Genomic DNA, 19,819 nt, shown 5'->3' on the forward strand with positions numbered 1-19,819 from the left:
AGCAAGCAAGGTGAAGGTTTCAGTGGAACTGACAGCCAAGGGAAGTCCTGTCTTTTAAAGACTATATTTTAAGTCCAGCATGTAAACTTGCACAGCTTCAAGATCAAAACCCAAGCTCTGTAAGCACTGCAATCTCTATTAGTTGTCCTCTAGACATTGGGAAGACTAGTATGTTTTCTCATCTTCGTGTGTCATGTCAGTAGTAGGCTGAGATTAGTTTACTGAAGTTTTACGTTCTGGATGAATGTTCTGAATGAATGCTGGCCATCTTGGACCCACAGGATGCTGTGCTGTTGCTGGTTTTCCTTCACTTCAGTACCTATTGCTGCATGAGGTATGCAGGGCAACTCTGTCAGGTGTCAAAGTGAGCAAGCTCCTTGCTGGGACCTGGAAGCCATGGTAGCAGTCGTTTCTTTCTTCCTAGTTTGCACTGCTAGGCTTTATGTGCTTGATCTGCATGCTCTTGCACCCAAATTTCAGTCAAACAAGGTAATTCCTCTGTGCCAAAACTGTTACTCTGTAGCTAGACTTGAGAGATGGCAAACAGTGGGGCAATTCAGGAGATGAAGTTCTACCAGAGCTTAGGGCATAGTAGTTCATGTGAGCAGCCTCAGCTGGTGAAAAATTTTAAGCATCCTTAGGGTCATAATGACCAGGTGTAGACCGCAGGTGAGCCTGCCTGAATAGACTAAGTAAGCAGAGCTGCTGACATCTAACAGTGTTCTGCAGTGGAGGTATACTTGTGGCATGCAGACATTAAATTTGGCAATACAGAATCTCATTTCAGTTGGCATAGCCAGTGCTACTATGTCACCATATTCCTAGCAGGAAATTGTCAAGGTAATTAGTGTTAATTGGGATCTTTTCTGAATGAGCCTCTCATTTATTGTATGTTTGGCCCAGGCTTGGACTCAGGGACTTGGCAATCTCCCATGTGCAGTTCTGTCCAGATGAACGTTGTATGCCTCATAGTGTACATATCCAGAGTTCTGGGTGTAATCCCTGTGGTTGGTATGTAAGTGTTTTAAAGCTTCATTTGCCAAAGCCTTCACAGTACAACACAGGAGAAAGCCATATTCTGGGATTACGGTGAGGGAATATAATGGCATCATACCAACCCTGCAGCAAAATTTTTTTGAAGGATCCTCTTCTTCCTCAGAACTCTTTTAACTGAGGGGAAACCACCAAAAGAATCCTTTTTCCCTTTAGAAAACACCACCCCCCCCCAATCTCACAATAACGCCACAGTTGGTAAACTTAGAGCAAGCAGATAAATTATTGCATCCACAACATGCCCTGGAGATCAGTTAGCCAAAAGTTGCTGTTTAAATTGTTTCTCTCTTTTCCCTCTCCAATCCCACGCAAAACAATCTTCCCTAATTAGGTGGCATTACCTATAGGGCAAGCCGGAGGCCAGGCTACATTTTGAAGCAGACAGATCCTCTCTACAGAAAAACTTCTGCGATTAGAAGGTCATAACCTGTCCCTTAAGATCTCTGCCACAGCAATTCATGCCTTGTTACCTTGCAACTTAGCCAATACGCTCCTTGCAAACATGGGTTCAAGGTTACGCAGAAGCTACAGCAAATGCAGTGACTGTGTTGCTTGTTTAGGCATGAGTTTTCACAAGAGCTTGTTGTGCACCTTCTTGAGAGTCTGCACAAAACTGTGCTCAAAGTACAGATCAGTGTGCTAACTTAAAGTAGTGATACTTAAATAACTTAGAGCCTGGATACTTAGGAAGCAACTTTTTGCGTGGCAGTACAAAGGCTGCATAAAACTGGATGCTGTGTTCCACCAAGCCACAGCATGTGCTCGGGAGGTGGCAGTTCTTAGAGAAGGTTCTTAACCTTGCTTTCCAGGGCACAAGTGTAACACATCCTCAAATCATGTGGCAGAGCTTTTTTATTTTTCCTCTAATAGGACTATTTTGGGAAAATGGGCTAGAGAGTCCTAGATTAGATTTAGTATTTTGGACACTAGTCCTACTTTTGTGCATGCACGCAGATGAATTTATCTTGAAGTTTTGATACAAATGCAGTAGCATGAGTTTTAAAAGCACTGGGTAAACAACAGCCTGGCTGAACATCTCCCAGGAATAAAGGACTCCAAGCTGGCAAAGGAGTGCTTAACAGAGGCTACTGTCTGGAATCTGAAGCCAGACGCATTCAAAGTAGATATCAAGTACAAATTTGTAATGGAGAGGGTGATTAAGTACTGGAATGAACTAGAATGGACAGATCTTTGGTGTCTTGCTGGTTTTGAGACGAGGTGTCCCCTGGACATAAGTTAACCAGGTTAATAGGTTTGTTTTACTTCATGCTGACCTCATTATAGAGAAGGTGAACCAGATGAAGTGTAACAGCCTGTGTTTATAGATACATACACACACAGAGTCCAGCCAGAAGATTTGATGATTTCTATAGACCTTAATTTGTACATTAAGTAAAAGACTTAAATTTGGGTTTGTTTTTTGTTGCTTCTAGGAGTGTATTGGTTTGTAATTATGTGTGGGATTGGGAATCTGACTTTTGTGAATTCAGTAGTGGTAGTACATCATTTTCAGGGCTGGTTTTCTTCACTAAGGCACCAGGTTTAGCAGCAAGCTTAACCTTGGTTCTTCTGCATTTCAGTAGCAGGTAGGGTAATAGTCCTGTTTTAATAGTGGGGCCTGTGTCCTCAGACAGATACCATGTTCAGCCACTGATAACAATCCCATGTGGCTTTAAGCCAAGAATTTAGCCCCTCTGTTCATATTTTATTTGTGATTTTTTCCCCCCAAGCACAAAGGCTTTTAATTTCTTATTTGTTAAGCCCTTTATAAGAACTTACCAAGGAAGATATTAGTGAAATACAAAGTGATGGCGTTATTTTTTTACTATGTGACTCACTCAGAAATTAAGAGGGAAAATTAATTTGTCTTCCAAATAAGTGATATCAGCTTCGTCTTTACCAGGTGACTTCCTCCTTGCTCCTGCAGGGCATTGTGGATCAGGGTGAACTATGCTTCAAAACAATTAACTGCATACAGTGAGAAATGAACAAAACTGAAGTGGATCTCAAGAATGTATTAAAAATCGGAACTAAAATGAGAATGATTTCATGTCAAGCGAAACAAATGCAGAGTTGATACTCCAGTGCTTCACACTTCCACTTGTCCTTGGCACCGAGAAAATGAGATTTTTAATGTCGGAAAAACAGATTGCCATGAAGACTCATCCATTGTAAATTTAAGCTGCCTTTGTAGCAACTTAAGCTGGGGACAAGATTGTTCGTTACATCTGATTCTACAACCGTGGCGATGATTTCCAAATTAATATTGGAATTATTTTATTATCTGTCCCAGTAATAGGAAGGGAAGCTGGTAGTGTTTTCCCAGTGTTAGCAGGTAATTTATTTAATGAATAATGTGGTAGGGCAAAGGTCGGTGAGTGCTTACTTGCGTATCAGCTTCAGATAGTGATGATACCTGCCTTTGCTGCTGTGATCAAACCTGGTTTCCTGCTGAGAGGAGGCTGGGGGAACAGAGGATATAGAGTCATGATTTCAGAGTCATGATTTGTTCGTGATGGAAGTTAAGTTGGTTTGGGTTGATTTTTTTATTTTTTTTATTAAAATTAAAGATAAGGGAGTTGCCTGTTTCCCATCTGGTAGGCCCTTAAATTGCCAAAAGAAATTTAAGCAACTTTTGCATGTGTATGGGGGCAGGGAAGGTATTTCTGTGCTACTGAACTTTAGACCAGCATTGAGTCAAAGACTATTTGTAACCCTTTTCAATAGCAGCTGGTCTGTTCTGGCATCAGGCTTCGGAAGCAGTAGCTATCCCTTTTTTTTCTGTGCAACTGCAGTTGCTTTCACCAGTCCAGCCACCAAAGCAGACAGGAGGATTCCCTGACCTGCCTTACTACTTGGCTCTGCCTGTGATGGTTTGGGATTGCATTCAGACTGTAACATTGCTGCCTCAACCTTTAACATAGCAAAAATGGAGAATTTCTCATATTCGCAGGAACTCTGTCCTGCTTATTTCTGCTGAAATGCTGTCATCCTCTGTCTGCACTCAAAGATTTGGAGTCTCTTGGAAAAGTTCCTTCTTCCTCCTCTGTTCTCATCCCAGATTTGGTCTAAATCCTAATGGCTCTTCATTTATAACATCCGAGGCCTGTACCATTTTTCTTCTCTTCCATTAGTATCCCTAATATCATTGTCCTGCCTTTGTCGTCTCGCACCTGAGTTACTGCAACCTTTTCTTTGGCTCTCTGTCTACTCTCCTCATGTTCCAGTTTTTTTTAATACAGTGTTTTCATGATGATGGAAAGTGATCTTTCCTTTGTGGGTTTTGTTCTTTGCTTCTTCCACACTGCTCATGCTGGAAGCAAATCTTTCTCTGAGGAATCCAGTTCTCTATCATTAGCCTCTCTGACCTTCAGGAAGTTTGTATATATTTAAGTCTAATTTGTTCCTTTTTGGAAAACAAAACAGCTCTCTGTATTAACCTCAAAATTTGGCAATAAGTCAACAGCATGATCTCATATTTTTTGTGACTGCTTCAGGGAATATCTTTTAAATGCAGTTAAGAGATTTAGCAGAGTAGCATTTGGTATAGAACTATTTTATGAAGCTTTGGTGTGGCTGATTGTGAAAAACCGTATTTGTCTTTTCCATCCATCAGTACTTCGGTGCCACGGTTTCTCTCCTGTGCCACAGTACATGAGCTGGGACAGTATGTTGGGACCACTCATCTTGTCTGTGACCTTGCTCTTGGCAACCTCCTTTTCTTGAGAGGAAAAAGGCAACTTGAAATGTATATGTGGGCCAAATTAATTGCTTGAGAAATGGTAGCAGGCATCTCAGCAGCCTTCCTTCCCCAAGATGCCCACTGCTTTCCTTGGCCTCATCTGGATGGTAGCAGTCCTAGGGGGGCAGCCTTAACCTCCCTGGGTGAGCTGGTGCCTGAGGCTGACTGCTGTTACTTCTGGAGGAGTTCATTCAGCCTAGCCTTTTGCCCTAAAAGTTCCAAAGTTTTCCTTCATGAAGAAAAAAAAAGAAAGAAACCCACCTAAATGATGATACAGTCTGTGTATGCCCAGTGGGGTCTGCCTGGAATAGGTGCAGTTCTTGCTCAAAGCCTCTAGTGGCATGATAGTGGAAGAGTCATACTACAATGTCTAGGCCACTCTTAACTGTTGAGAATAGCCAAGATGTGTCCATACACCAGGCTTGGTTGCTAATGTTACGGACATCTCTTTATAGAGCAGAGTGAATTATCCAATGCAAATCCCTGTGCTACTCTACCCACCCGTTTCCTATTCCAAGTCACATACACCTGTAGCTCAAAGCGTAAATATTCTCTCTGGTTCTTTCTGTATCTCCCTGGATATAATATCCTGTCTTTCTCTTGGTTAATAGTTTGACTTTTGAAGCACTTCAGTCCTTGTTAGTTTGTGGAGAAAGACATCAGCAGTGATAGCTAAAGAAAATTCTATTAGGTCATTCCTTTTCAGAACATAGTACCTGTCTTCTAAGCTCTTTGCGGATGTTAGCCAAATAATCCTTTTAATAGCTTTTGTGAGTTAAAAGGGTGGGTAACTGTCATAAGGCTAAATGATTGCATAGATTAATTTACTTGTGGCCAAAAGAAATCAATTGTAATTTAAATTTTTGTCTCAGGACTGATTATGCTACCAGCCATCAACTTTCTACTTAGGAATCTACCATTGAAGTATTTGTAATACTGGGCTTATATGTGGGCCTGGATTAGTCACAGATTATCCAGAGTAACGTGCTTGGATATTTCCATCTTTTAACCTGTGGGTGTACACAGGCTCAGAATACTCCGCTGGTTGGCCTTGTTTAGATCTATGAAGTATCCAGGAATAACTTAAGCCATTATAATACATAGGATGTTTGTATGTAAAAGATTATTTGCCATAAAGACCATGGGTCCATTGCAGACCATGTGAAAGCTCCGACTGAAGGTAAAGTAACGAAAGAGGCTGAGGCTGTAACAGGCAATTAAGGAAAAAAAAAACCCAGAAAGATGATAAAACTATGTGGTTCTAGGGAGCATTTTTCTTAACCATGGCTATATTTAGTGATTGGTATACATTCTGTTGCCTTTTAGAAGAGGGATGTGTTGGATGACTGAGAAGGATCTTGAAGGCTTTGGTCTTTGGTATTTGTTTTTCGTTTTCCTTTTGTGTTCTTAAACAGGTTATTTGCCATTCCTCTAAGCCAGTTGTGTAACTGGAAGTGAGATAACAAGAAGTCAGAATGTATTTGCCTTTCATAGAAATCTCTCAAGCATTCTCATATCTTTTCATTGTGTCTTACAGAATGGTGAATAACACTGAAGACCCTCAAGAGGCTTTGTGACGTCCCATCCCCATGTAAAGTATGCTCAGAACTTTTCCAGTAGTGTAAGTACAATCTTAAAAAAAAACCAAACCAAAAATTAAGAATTGCTTGGTAGTTTGGGCTTGCTTTCTTTCTTTCCCCCCCCCCCCCCCCCCCCCCCGTTAATTTGTCTAAAAAGAGCAGATAAATGGTTGCAGTGATTATCAGCAGTTGGCTAAATTGGAGGGTTCCACTGGTTTGGTATTTGTTAGATATTTGAACCAGGGAACAAGAGCATTTAATTTCTCTCTTGGTCTGGCTGGTGTGTTTTTTCTACTTTTCTTTCACTGAAAGAAGGAGAACATCCTGCAGTTCTTAGAAATTTAACCTTGATCACAGGAAAGTTACTGCTAAACAGAGGTCTCCATACATCTACTGAACATACTAGAGGGATATCAGAGTGTGCAAGAGAGTTTAGCACCAGACTTGGTGAAACACGATTAGTACACCGTTAACGTAGTGTTACATAGCAAAGGCAGAAAACCTGGGGCACCTAACCTAACACTAGAATTGGATGTGTTGGTCCACGTAATTGCTGCTGTAGCTGGAATCCAAGTATGAACTGAAGTTGTCCAAATCTGATCTTTGAATTTGAGCCTATTAATTTGTTCTTCCAAATGGCTTCTATCATAAATCTTCAATGTAATTGGTATCCATGCTGTTTCTTCAATAAGCAAGCAAATGAATTCAAATTTGAAGCTTGTCAGGCTTAAAGGAAAGGATTGACCTGTACTGTGCTGTACATCCATCTCTCATCAGCCAGTCCTATATCACTGTACCACATTCCTGTTTTAGAGGCATGACCAAATTCTTGTCCACTGGCAATCAGATTCTTTAGATACTTTGACCTCTTGACTTATGATTGTACCTTCTGACAGATTGAGTTGGAAAGAGAAATTCTGTCTATAGAACAGATAGCGAGAAACTGGACAACTGTGAATGAAGACAAATGTTCCCAGATGGATTATTACAAGGATGATGACTATTTATCCAGCACATGCACAGTCACAGTACAAGTTGCAGTGTACTCACAGACTTCTGTAGAGGCACTCACAGTGAAAAGTAACTGCTGCCATGGGTTTTGTTTTGGAAACTAAATTACCAGTGTATTTCAAAAGGCCTTCTTGATACAACCATTAATTAGTTATTTTCTGCTTCTGGTGGCTTAGTCTTCTATTCAAAACTAGTGGTTTCCTACTTTGTTGCCAGCCTGCTGAGCCACCTCCTCTGCTTTCTTTTAGCTGGAAATATGTTGGATTTCAGTATTAAAATCACCACTTGAAATTGTAAAGATCTAGTTCACAGCAGGAAAGAAGTCTGGAGGTAAGGCTGCATTGCCCTATGCATCTTTATTACACTGGTAATTCAGAGATTGTAGTGTTCTTAGAGCTCCCCTGTACTTTGTGTGAGCACAAGGACAGCGTGTCAGCTACTACTGTGAATCAGACTTTAAACATAAATCTCCAAACTGTGAGTTATTTAGTTTTAATTTCCTGTGTTTTAGCTAGATTTCAGTCATGTTCTACCCCTATACATTTTCTGCCCTGTTAATCAGCTTCCACCTTCTCATCCAAGAAGTAGCAGCTTCTTCCATTTATTCCAGTATATGTGCAGTTAATACAGTCATCAAGAATGTAATAGAAGTATAGGTGGATGATTTTTTGACTGAGTGAATGCTGGGGTAAACATCTTTGGAAGGGATTAAAGAGTATTAAATTAGACTAAATGGGCCAAGATGACCCACTTAGGTATAAAGTTTCCAGATTAAACCACAGATATCGTCGAAAAAGGGTAAGCAGGCATCATGGTTTTGGAAGGGGAAAGAAGAAAACAGAGCCTTTAAAAAAAAGGAAAAATATAAAAGTAAGTTTTAACTTAAATACTGAATAACATTAAACAGTCTTAAAACTACCATGGTTAGAGGGTAGTTTGTTTATTTCTACCAAGGGGAAGCACCCTCTGTCAGAACAGCAAAGTAGGCAGCCAGCTGAAGTTACCATTTCACCTGCTTAATTTTTATCCACAGTTGAATGAGAGTCACTACTTGAGAGGAATTTGAAGCATGGTGTGAGCACAAGACTCTTGATTTTGGTCACACAAAAATTAGTAATTTATCTAAAACTAGGTCTTCCTCTAGCCAGTGAAAGGAAATCTCTGTTGGATTCTCTATAATTACTGACTCTTCGCAGACTTATGTCAGTATTGATTAATTAATACGTGTTAATAGGGAGTGTTAACATGGCCATCAGTATTTGTGTTGCATGTTTCAAACTATCTCTCAAAATACAATTTCTGATAGAACTAGACAGTTTCAACATAATCACTTGAAGTTTACCGGAGTTATCAGGCTGGTTTGTGAATCTAACTGCCAACAGTGACAGAGCTGTCTTGGGAGTGAGTAAAAGCCTGCTGAGTGGAAAGAAAATCAGTTTGAGTAATGCAGGTGAAAAAGGACTAAATCGAAGCCTTGTCATCATTTAGGAAAAACAACGGAAGAAAAGGAACAAGTATGTGAAGGATACTGAAGCTGGTACATGCTGACAGACAGTGGAGTTACAGTGGCTTAGAAAGTCATTGCCTGGCTGAGCTGTGTTAACTTTTGTCCAGCTTCCTGGAACTATGACACGAAACTTGTTAGGTGAACTTGGGTGAAAGAACTTGGCTAAATTGCTCCTTTTGTTTTCAGTGACAAGGTATTGTGTAAATAGTTGGTGGTTTAAGCTTCCATAACTGAAATAGTATCTTGTCTGAGCCCTTACTTTTACTAAACTATATGAATTAATTTGATTTTACAAGCAGCTAAGCCATTCTGAAAGGGACCATAAAGTGATCTTGTTGCACATGTACCTCTTATGCCTGCTTATGTTTTTGGCCAAATTGGCTTGTCCTAATCTGTTGAGTTGATAATAGCAATCATCAGAGCCTTCTCTAAACTCATCCAGCTTGCTAACCCTGGCAAATACTAGCAATGGGTGGATTGGTGGTTTGGTTGGCTGATTTTCCTCCTGAGTTAGTGAGCTGAACTGGTCAGTGGTGATTTTCACCAAGTCCTGGAGCTATGCACAAGGGCTGAAGAACAGGTCATAGGTTGGTTCAGCATCTCACTTGCATCTTCAAGTGTTCTCCTCCTGGTCTGCGCAGGATTTGGACTTGGCCTAAGAATATAGGCTGGGTCCTTCTCTGTGTCACACAAGAGGAAATTTCCCTAGTTAGATCTGGGCTGCACAAAGGGATGTTTGTTGCTGTAAGTGCGTTAGGATGTGTGTTTCTTCTTGAAATGCTTTTAAATAAAATAGAATTTTTAATATAGAAGTAAACATAGCCAAAACCCCATGTTTTTGCCATTATGATATATGTTCTTCAAGGGGCTGCTGTTATCTATTTGGGTTTGGATTTTAGTTTTCCAAAGTAAAATTCCTCTTTTAAGTAAGTGTATTGGTTGTTGTTGCTGGTAATAGATCCTGAGGGAGAAAAACTGCCTGAAATACTTCAGAATGTCTCTTTTCCTTTACGTGTGGAAGAGGTGAGGGAAATCTTGGTGATGGCATTGCTTGAAACTTGCCCTATGCCTTGTCATACCTGATGCTATAGAAGGACCCTGTAGGATGGCTGTATGTGTGGAGAGAAAACCCTTGAAGTCTGTCCAGATGCTTGGTTTGTATTCTTGCAGAACACCTGTGTCACTTTGAACAAGTAATTTTGACTTGTCTGAAGGCCAGGCTTTTTCTGCGAACTCTTGGTCTCAAAAATGAGCATACTTCTACTTCCCTGCCTTATGGGGGTATTCTGTGGAAAGATTTGCTCAAGTATTTAGGTACTTCAGCTAGCCTCTCCTTATAGAGAATTCTGAGGTGCTAGGTTTTAATAAAGGGGTAATTAAATTCTGAAGTGAACTGAGGAGGCAGAAGACTGCAGTATACCTACCCTTAATCTTGACAGCTGAAAATGTGACTTGCCAGTCTGGTGGCTAGGTTAGATCCATGTTTTAGTTTTATTGCTGCAATGACTGTGTTTTCCTCATGTGTAATAACAACAGTATTTTGGTGTGTTGGTGAGACTTACTTAGCTGTGTAACTCAAGTATGCACAAGTCCTGCCCTGATTCTGTTACTTAGCTTATGTATCCAATGTGTAGTCTTCGGCTCCCAAATCCAAGAGCTCCTCCTTTGCTCTTGGCATAGGTTTGGGCTTCGGGGCCCTGGTTCAGCAGTCAGCTGTCACTATAGCTCTTCTCTCTGTTTGTTAGTCCTTCTGATCCTTAATTCTGCCCTTGAATCCAGCTTCAGAGTTTGAATTCCTGCCTCATTGCTGTAGAATTGCGACAATAGTAGGAAACTCAGATTTTAGAAGCAGGGAAGGTTAGGGTTAGACAGATAAGGTGTCAGTGTGAACCAGTCTGTGCCTTGAGTAGAATTCAGAAGTATCTGGCTCCCAGCCCTGTGCTTAGTCAGAGGTCAGTCCCTTTTGTAAGACTTGGATTATGACAATAATTGGCATTTATATACACATATTTTTGCCTTGTAAGATCAATATCAAGTTCTCTCTTTCCCGAAGATGTAAAGCAGATACTATAAAGCAGAGTAAGTTACTCACCCAAGTGGAATCAGCAGCAAAACTGCTAGGGTTTGCTTACTGCCAATGTGCCAGCATCCAGTAAAAAATATTTTATCAGCAGTAAAGAATGTCAAAGATCTAGTGGAAGAAAATTTTATGTGGAAGAGGAGTATTGAGGTTTAGGGCTCTTTAACTAGCTGAGAAACTTGAAGCCTCCTGAAGAAATGATATGTTGATATTCTCCTCTCAGCTTGCCTTCTGTAATTTGTGTAGCGGTGAGTATTTGATTACGTTGGATTTATTTTCAGAAGTTTCAGGCTGCTCTTATTAATTGTCACCATTTTGATCGAAAGCGTATGGCAGTGTTCTGCATTCATAAGGCACTGTTTTGCATTCATAAACAGAACCGGTGACGTTTAACCTCAGTAGATCAGCTTGTAGACTGATTTCACTCCTTGCTGCAGTATGAGGCTTTCGTTTCCCTTGGATGAGAGCAGTCATTACAAGCATTACATTTTGTTTGTGAATCAGGATGAATGGGAGTAGAGTCCTCTTTGAAAATCAGAACTAAGAGATGCAACTGCAGGAGATGATTATGCTAACGTATGGATAAGGATGGCTCTGTGTTCGTTGACATGATGAGCACTTGAGGCCTGATTTTTTTTCTCTCTCTTGAAAACTGCTACAACTCCACTGAAAACATTGGAGTTGCAACTGATGAGCATAAGTGTTGGCTCAGATGAGTCAGATCCTTAATCCTCTGTTGCGCCCCAGAATTCATAGCATCAACTACTGTTTTGAAGGCAGCTTTGCTTAATATAGTGCAAAGCTTTGGGTACTTCTGAAATATTTAAGTTAACTGTGGATAAAAGGAGATGCACTTGTTCAGTAAGAACAGAAAAGGCCAAAGCTTGAATTTCAGAAGACTGGTGTTATGCCCTAAAGCTCCCAGTTTGGTTCCAGTCGTGCCTTAGAGCTGCACTTGGTAGGTCACAGTCTTTGCCTCTGAACATGAGTGCATGGTATTCATGGTTTGCTTTGTGATATACATCAACCACTCTGCTTGTGGAACAGCTATAGCTTAGCATGAAGATCTCTTTCTTGAGCATTTTGTAAGAACTAGCTGCATCCTTTGGGATGGTAATGGTGGGAAAGATGTAGGAAAGGAAGGAGTGAATAAAACTTTATTTGGGTCCTTGGAGCTCACAAAAATGTATGGGGAGATAAACAAGCTTGCATAATATAAAGCATGGTTAAAATAATAACAGACTAGGCAGCTGGAAGTGGAGTTTCTTTGTAGTCACTGGTTCTGATAAAAACCATCCAGAGCTGTAGTTCATGTGAATTAGGTTGTTGAGTATCGGGCTGGTAGATAAGCAAGTTACGTTCCCTTTGGAAATAGCAGTACCATCCTTAATATCCGTTTTTGCTTGCTGTCTAGATCGAAGACCTCATATAGAAAGGAAACATAGCAGCCCAGTCATAGCAACTGAGGGTGCTTGCAGACCAGTGCATGGTCTGTGGCCTGGGCATGCAAAGCCACCACAGCTGGAGGACATCCATTTCCATAGTTGTTCAGATAGCAGTGCTCACTGGTACTGTATGCACATACATACAGGAAAACAACTGTCAGGCAAAGGAGTTCAGGCTGTGAGAAGAACCGTGATGGCTAAAACACTTGTTCAGTTAGCTGGTTGTAGAAAGTAATTTTTGTGCTGTGTTTTGGGATAACCTTCTTCAGCTGAAAAACTACATCATTACGTTGTAATTTTGCTCTTCCATTTAAAGTGCAAAACTGTATTCAGTGATACCAAGAAAGTATATGTTATGTTGTAAGAAATGATGGTGCTATCAAAGAGAAGATTACAACTTCTGAAGATTCTGCTGGCAGAACAGTGTAGTGCTGTTAGCGTCCAACCCTGGACCCAGCAGTATGTGCCATATGTCAAAGGAGGGCAGAAGCTGTCATCTCCCCCCATCCTGTTTGCTACAGTTAATGTGACTTTATCAAAATCATTCTTAAACCAATTACCAGGATCCTGTTCAGAACACTTTGGCTGTAGCCCACATCCATATTATGCAGATTATATCAAATACAGGTCTTTTATCAAAAAGTGCAACTGGTTGCAGAGCTTATTAGATAAAGCAGTGAATTTTAATGGATATTTGGAGAAGCAGAAGAGGATCTCTTCAGTGATGCTAGAGTACTTCCTACTCATGTACAGTGAGTAAGTGGAGAAAATGATTTCTTGTGATCATTAAGGAGTCCAGAGCCATTTTCTGAAGTGTTAGAGGTGTTAAGGCTGGTGTCTGGGCTTATTCCCAAATAGGTAATTGAAATGCTTTGAACTTCTCAAGTTCAATTGGACATGGACTTAGCTCTTAGCTAGTTTTATGGGATTATTCTGCTGTGTTCCAGCACCTAGAAACTTCGTGTCAGGTAGATGATTCTTGTATCTGTGGGTGCTTGAGCTGTGATAGTAGGTGAGAAAACCATGCTTTCTTTTTCCTTGCTTTTCTTTATGAGATGCAGGGAAATAAGGGAAGAGAACATCCCTGTCAACTTGCTGCATAGCCCCACTCACGATCAGTACTTTCAAAGTGGGAAGGGATCCTCATATCTAAAGAGTGAAATTCATACAAAAAAAAGGGACTATGTCTTGGTGGTATGACAAGGCAAAGCAACGATATTGAGAGCAGTTATGCCCCTAAGCAGCTTTGACTCCAGAAAGTGGTGTTAGAAGTGGAAAAAAGCAGTGCTGCATCTGGGTGGTTGAGACCTGCTTGTTATTTTATATCTATGGATTTTGGGAGGTGAAATGAGTTCTTTTTTATTTAGCTCCTTATAGCTCTCCTTTCAGTGTGATATTCAGGTACCCTAGGTTCCTTTTGGATGAGCCAAAACGTGAGGTTGTAATGCTTTATCGATACCAAGAGACAGGAATTAGAATTGGTCTGTCTTACTTGGAGTGTGTCTGCCAACTCAATGTAAAAAATGTAAATAAATTTGATACTTCAGTCTACATTTTTTTCTGTCAGGATCTAAAGAAACTGTTCACTTTCAGGGCCAGATTCAGTTGTTAAAAAGTTGGTCAATTACAGATTTAAGCTTAATTAGTACTTTCTAGAGGTCTTGCTTTCAAAATTTCAGGCAGAAAAATGCATGACAATTCTCTTTGTTGTGCCTTCTGTTTTGGTTATCTCCCCAAGGAAACTTGACAGTAACTGGTGAGGGTTTTACTAACTGATAAGGAGATGAAGCATGTGATTATAAGCTAAGATCTGCAACTGTTGAGGATATTTTACTACTGTGGCAGCAAACTTTGCCAGTTTGACTACGGCAAATCAGTCAGTCTGCAGTCCTTGTTCATAGGAAAAGTATTTGCTATCTTTATTTTCTTGTGCATGCCCCCAATCATTCTGCTTGCCTCTTATTTTACTTCTTGTTACTTTTGCAGTTGATTGTATTTCATAAGAAAGAAGAGGGGGGAAGCAATCGAATTACAGCTAGCCAGAGGAGTTCAGGAGAATAAGAGGCTCTTACAGCAATATGGGGTGGGGGGGGATATGAAGTAGTGGAGAATATCCACTAATTAACGAGGTAAATGAAATTACAATGATTTTTAAATGGCTGATTTATTTAACTGCATTGTAAATTGATCTTTAAATAGGGTAAGTTTATTCAAATATTTTTAAAAGGGTAAATAACTGCAGCCCTGTGAGAATAAAGGTTCTAAATAATGTTACTATAGTTATTCATTAAAAAGTAGACAGTTGGCAGTGTTGGAACATGTTCAATAACACCATGTTTTGCAATATTTGTTTTGGGTTTTTAATGGAAAATTCCCAGTTCCTGAAGTTTTCTATGCATAAAACTCAGAAGCATTGTTTCTAGATCTCATGGTTGTGTAGAAAAGTACCTGAAAATGTGAATAAGAGTTCAAAATCAAGAAGACCAAAGGGAAGTATGCCAGATGCAACATATGTTGTGTATGTAAGTATAAGCAAAGCAGTTTTTGCTGTATATGACATTAGTTAGACCAGCAGTGAGATACTGTATCTGATTTTGTTGTTCTTTTTAAACATTGGAAAAATTATGCAGAATTTTTCTAAAAAGGTTGAAGGGCTAGAAGAATATTTTGCATGGGCAAATTGACAGACCATTGAATTTGGTTTGGTTTGCATTATTTTTTCGAATTGCCACATTTTTCCAGTGATTGTGTTAACCTAGTGTGATGGATTTAATTTAACAGTAGGTTCGCTACTCTTAGATTACTTTCTGCAAGCCTCTTAGGAGCAGTCCACAGATTAAGAGGATACAGTGAAACATAAATTGGAAGTCATTGAATACCTCATCCTTACAGCAGAGGATGGCCTTGTCCAGCATCCCTTGCATTCCTGTGCAATCGCAATTACTGCACATGCACAGCACATTCCTGGTACATTGAAGTGGGACAAGTTGAAGGCCAGACCACTTCCCCACATACAGCAACCTACAGAAGGTCATAGAATCATAGAATAGTTAGGGTTGGAAAGGACCTTAAGTGTGGGCAGGGATGCCTCACACAAGACCGTGTTGCCCACGGCTCTGTCCAGCCTGCATTGAACACTGCCAGGGATGGAGCATTTACCACTTCTCTGGGCAACCTGTGTCAGTGCCTCACCATCCTTACAGTAAAGAACTTCTTCCTTGTATCTAACTTGAACTTTCCCTGTTTAAGTCTGAACCTGTTACCCCTCATCCTATCACTACAGACCCTGATGAAGAGTCCCTCTCCGGTATCCTTGTAGGCCCCCTTCAGATATTGGAAGGCTGCTATGAGGTCTCCATGCAGCCTTCTCCAGGCTGAACCAAGCCCAACTTTCTCAGCCTGTCTTCATACGGGAGGTGCTCCAGTCCCCTGATCATCCTCGTGGCCTCCTCTGGACTTGTTCCAACAGCTCCATGTCCTTTTTATGTTGAGAACACCAGCACTGTACACAATATTCCCATGTGGGGTCTCATGAGAGCAGAGGGGGCAGGATCACCTCCTTCGACCTGCTGGTCACACTTCTTTTGATGCAGCTCAAGACACGGTTGGTTTCTGGGCTGCAAGCGCACATTGAAGCTGGCTCATGTTCAGTTTTTCATCAACCAAGACCCGCAAGTTCTTCTCTGCAGGGCTGCTTTGAATCTCTTCTCTGCCCAACCTGTAGCTGTGCCTGGGATTGCTCCGACCCAGGTCAACCATTTCTCTTACAGCTAAGAACACTGCAGTTCATTATATGTAATTTGCTAGTAATTTACTAAAGGATACTTAGGATTCACTAAAGGATTATGTGTAATTCACTAAAGGAGATTAATTTGGCCTGACAACCCAGAACTAGAAGCCACAGCCCTGACATTTTAGACAAATTAGGAATCACACTTAAATTTTAAAAGGAATGACTGGCCATGGCCACACACTGCTGCAGGAAATGGCAAGTTCTGTGTTACCTGGCATTTTTGAAGCTACCTGGAAAGTCATGGTTTTGTCAGATGCTAGTTTTTCAGTTCTTGGGCTAGAAGGAGGAAAGTTTTGGGGTTTTAGGTCTTTGACAAATGGGAGATTAACCTAGACAGTCTAAAGTATATTTTAGTATTAAACTTTGAAGAGTAAAGTAAGAATTTTGAGTAGAGGTAGTTCTGCATGGAGGTTCTTGTTCATTAAATTCTCCAGTTCAACAAAGTACTTGAGCATGTGAAACTTGGTGTTGACAGATAAATGATCCGGGAAATGGCAGCATTAGAAATACAGGTAAGAAATGCACCAGATGGGTTTATCTCTAAGGAAAGGCAAGCTGGCATATCTAGTGAAAACCATCTCAAGGCCAGATGTTTAAGAAGAGATTCGCTATTTGAAAACCATACACTCATAGGTGACATGGGGGCTTTCAGCCTGTACCGCAGTTTGTGAAGTGAGTCAGTAAGTCACTGTGACACTTCTCACAGTGCTTGGAGAAAAAAAACTGTGCAGCCTTGCCTCTCCTGATGCAGAGGCCAAACCTAGAACACAATGTCTGTTTGCAAATGCTCCTTGTCAAGCTCTGAGTGTCTTAGTCTGAGATGTGACTTCCAAATTTTAGTTGTTACAATTCCAGTCAGTCACTAGTCTACTGCTGCATTGGCTGCTGTGTGCTCATCTTAGTAAAATAATCTGGGTGCTTGTCTTTTAAAATTTAAAATGGCTTGTACGTTTTCAGTAATCAATTGTCCAAAGGACAGCACATTCCGGTTGGACTGAAGCACTTACGTGGCTGTAGTCCGTCTGTCTTCTCATACAGTCATTTTCTTGGATAGGAGTCATCCCCTTGTGTTGTCCTCTTGCTTCTTTCTCCTATGTCCACACTGTTGAAGCAATTAAAAGGGCTCAATAGTTGCTTGGTGAGGCCAAAGACAGGAGCCTTTTCTCATGTCTGTGTTTTCCAGGCTGCAGATGCCATTTTTGTGGGTTCATGCATCCTGGCTTTATTTGTATAGCTACTCTTTAGCTACAGCTCTAAGCTATAGTTTACCTAATCCAATTCTCAGTGTTCTTCAACCTCAAGGCCACTTGGCCACCTCCATACTACCAGACCTTCCTAGCCTTGGGACTGAGTGGCTGCATCCAGACAGGGTTTGTGGTTTCTGCTCCATGTGAGGTCTTGAAAAGAGCCTGTGGACTGGTTGGAAGTGCACTGGTTGTGCTGGACCAAAACTGTGCCAAAGACAGCTGCAGTGATTTAGTAATGCTGCAGACAACTGCATGTAGATGCTACAGTCCCTCTTCCTGGGCCCTGTTTAATTTCCTAGCATTGACATGGCTGCACCCTCTGACTCTAGGGTGGACCTGCTCCCATTGCCTAGTCAGGACTATGTAGTGAGAGGTTACTCCCCTGAAGAGATTCTCTTGCTATGCATCAAAAACCTACAGACTTTGTTTACTTCACTGCAATTCATGTATCTTAAGTCTAAATGCACCAGTTGAAATACTGTCACTCTGGCTTCTGCTGGGGACTTCTCCGTGCCAGTGCAGAAATGGAAATGAGATGTGATCTTCAGAATTTGTGGAGAGAAATAGGCAGCCCTGTGTCTGGAAGGTCTAGCGTAATTGAGGCAGCTGTCATCCCTCTTCCTGTTTTCATTGGGTCCTTGGAATTGTTGCTTGACTTTCCCGAGGCTGTTGTTTGTCTGCTCTCACTTGTAGGGATTGTACATTAGCTCTGTCATGTCTCCTGGAGTTTGAGTGATCTCTTCACCCTGCTCTCCTGCAGGAATTGTAATAAAGCATTGACTTATAAGAAGATTCACAAGAAGGATGGAAAATGCCTTGATCTCTTTGCCAAGTTCTGTCTGCCCTCCATCTGCCATCCCTTCTCAAAATCTTGAGTTCTGAAGGAGGTGATCTTGTCATTTGTATGTCATTTGGATCTGTAGTGAGGAGACCTAGGAAAGAAAAGAGACTAAAGGAGCATATTGTGATTTATTTTTTTTCCAGTTCCATTTCTGGGCTTTGCAGCAAATACATGTTCATTGTTCTGGCACTTTGGGAAGTTTAGGAGTTAAAAATGCTTTTGATGAGCCACAATGATGATTGAGTTACATGAGAAGACTGCCTTTGGAGGGGAAAAAGCTGTAGACTTATTTCTTTAAATGAAAGCTCAGTAGTAATTGGATGTGCTGCACTTTCCTTGTTAGGGCAGGTGATCTGTGACAGCATTGCAGGTTCAGAAGTTACTGACTTCATAAATCAAACTTTAGATATGGGACTTCAGTCAAATCAACTTTGGTCCTACAGGCCAGTATAATTTCCGCTAGATGTGTTTTTTATCTTCTTTTTTTCAAGGTAGCAAAAAAGTTAGGGCAACTTGAACTCTTCACACGTAAGATTTGAAAGAGATTCATAAAACTCATGTCATAACTGGTTAAAACTTCTCCAGAAAAACTCAACCTTGACCTAACAGGTTTGGAGTCTGGGATTTCCGACTGGGGGATACTTAGCAATGGACAATATTTTGTCTGAAATCAAGTTGCAGCCTTAATTACTGAGCAACCACTGTCTCTCTGTAGCAGCAGTTTATCAAAAGCAAAAAGGTACTATTGTAGAAGGTGTAGGGAATGCTAGCAGAAGAGAGAAGTGCTGTTGGAGCAGTTCAAAGAAAATAAGCTTTAGTGGGAGGTTGCCTGCTGAGCTTGTTTAGAGGTGGACTATTGGGCTGCCATTTCTGTTATGTGTGTGACTCAAAGTTTTGGATCAGAATTGATCTTTCCGGCATGTAAGGTGCTTTCATGTACCACAGAGAACTATTGAACTGAATTATTTGCTTTTACATTTTACCTTGTTTTAGTCTGCTGGAAACCATGTCTCACTACACAGACGAACCAAGATTTACCATAGAGCAGATAGACCTGCTTCAGCGCCTGAGACGTACTGGAATGACCAGACATGAAATCCTTCATGCTCTGGAAACCTTGGATCGTCTTGATCAAGAGCATAGTGACAAATTTGGGAGAAGGTCTAGCTATGGAGGTGGTTCCTACAGCAACAGTACCAACAATGTCCCAGCATCTTCCTCTACAGCCACAGCTTCAACACAGACCCAGCATTCTGGGATGTCCCCATCACCAAGCAACAGTTACGATACCTCCCCACAACCTTGCACTACTAATCAGAATGGGAGGGAGAGTAACGAGAGGTTGTCTGCATTCAATGGGAAGATGTCACCTACCCGCTACCCACTTGCAAACAGCTTGGCTCAAAGGTCATACAGTTTTGAAGCTTCTGAAGAGGACTTGGACATTGATGACAAAGTGGAGGAACTGATGAGGTTAGTAGAAGTCTTTGTAAAAAGTTTGGAAAGTCAGAGGGAGAGGT

At 41.0% G+C, this 19,819-nt stretch overlaps 1 protein-coding gene across 4 annotated transcripts in view; it reads left to right on the top strand.

The window, feature by feature from the left end:
- HMBOX1 (homeobox containing 1) overlaps window positions 1-19,819 on the top strand; it is a 109,280-nt gene that overhangs the window by 40,711 nt on the left and 48,750 nt on the right. For 3 of the 4 annotated variants that reach the window (XM_031046603.2, XM_031046604.2, XM_031046605.2), the window contains exons 2-3: window positions 6,333-6,416; window positions 19,293-19,772. In XM_031046603.2, the coding sequence (XP_030902463.1) occupies window positions 6,394-6,416; window positions 19,293-19,772 (503 nt within the window). In that variant the 5' untranslated portion in view covers window positions 6,333-6,393. Of the gene's footprint in view, window positions 1-6,332; window positions 6,417-7,657; window positions 7,717-19,292; window positions 19,773-19,819 lie in introns of those variants that run through there. The other variant, XM_031046606.2, reaches the window with a different exon arrangement.

The sequence above is a fragment of the Melopsittacus undulatus genome, chromosome 3, assembly GCF_012275295.1.
Source record: "Melopsittacus undulatus isolate bMelUnd1 chromosome 3, bMelUnd1.mat.Z, whole genome shotgun sequence".
In the NCBI taxonomy this organism is placed as follows: domain Eukaryota; kingdom Metazoa; phylum Chordata; class Aves; order Psittaciformes; family Psittaculidae; genus Melopsittacus; species Melopsittacus undulatus.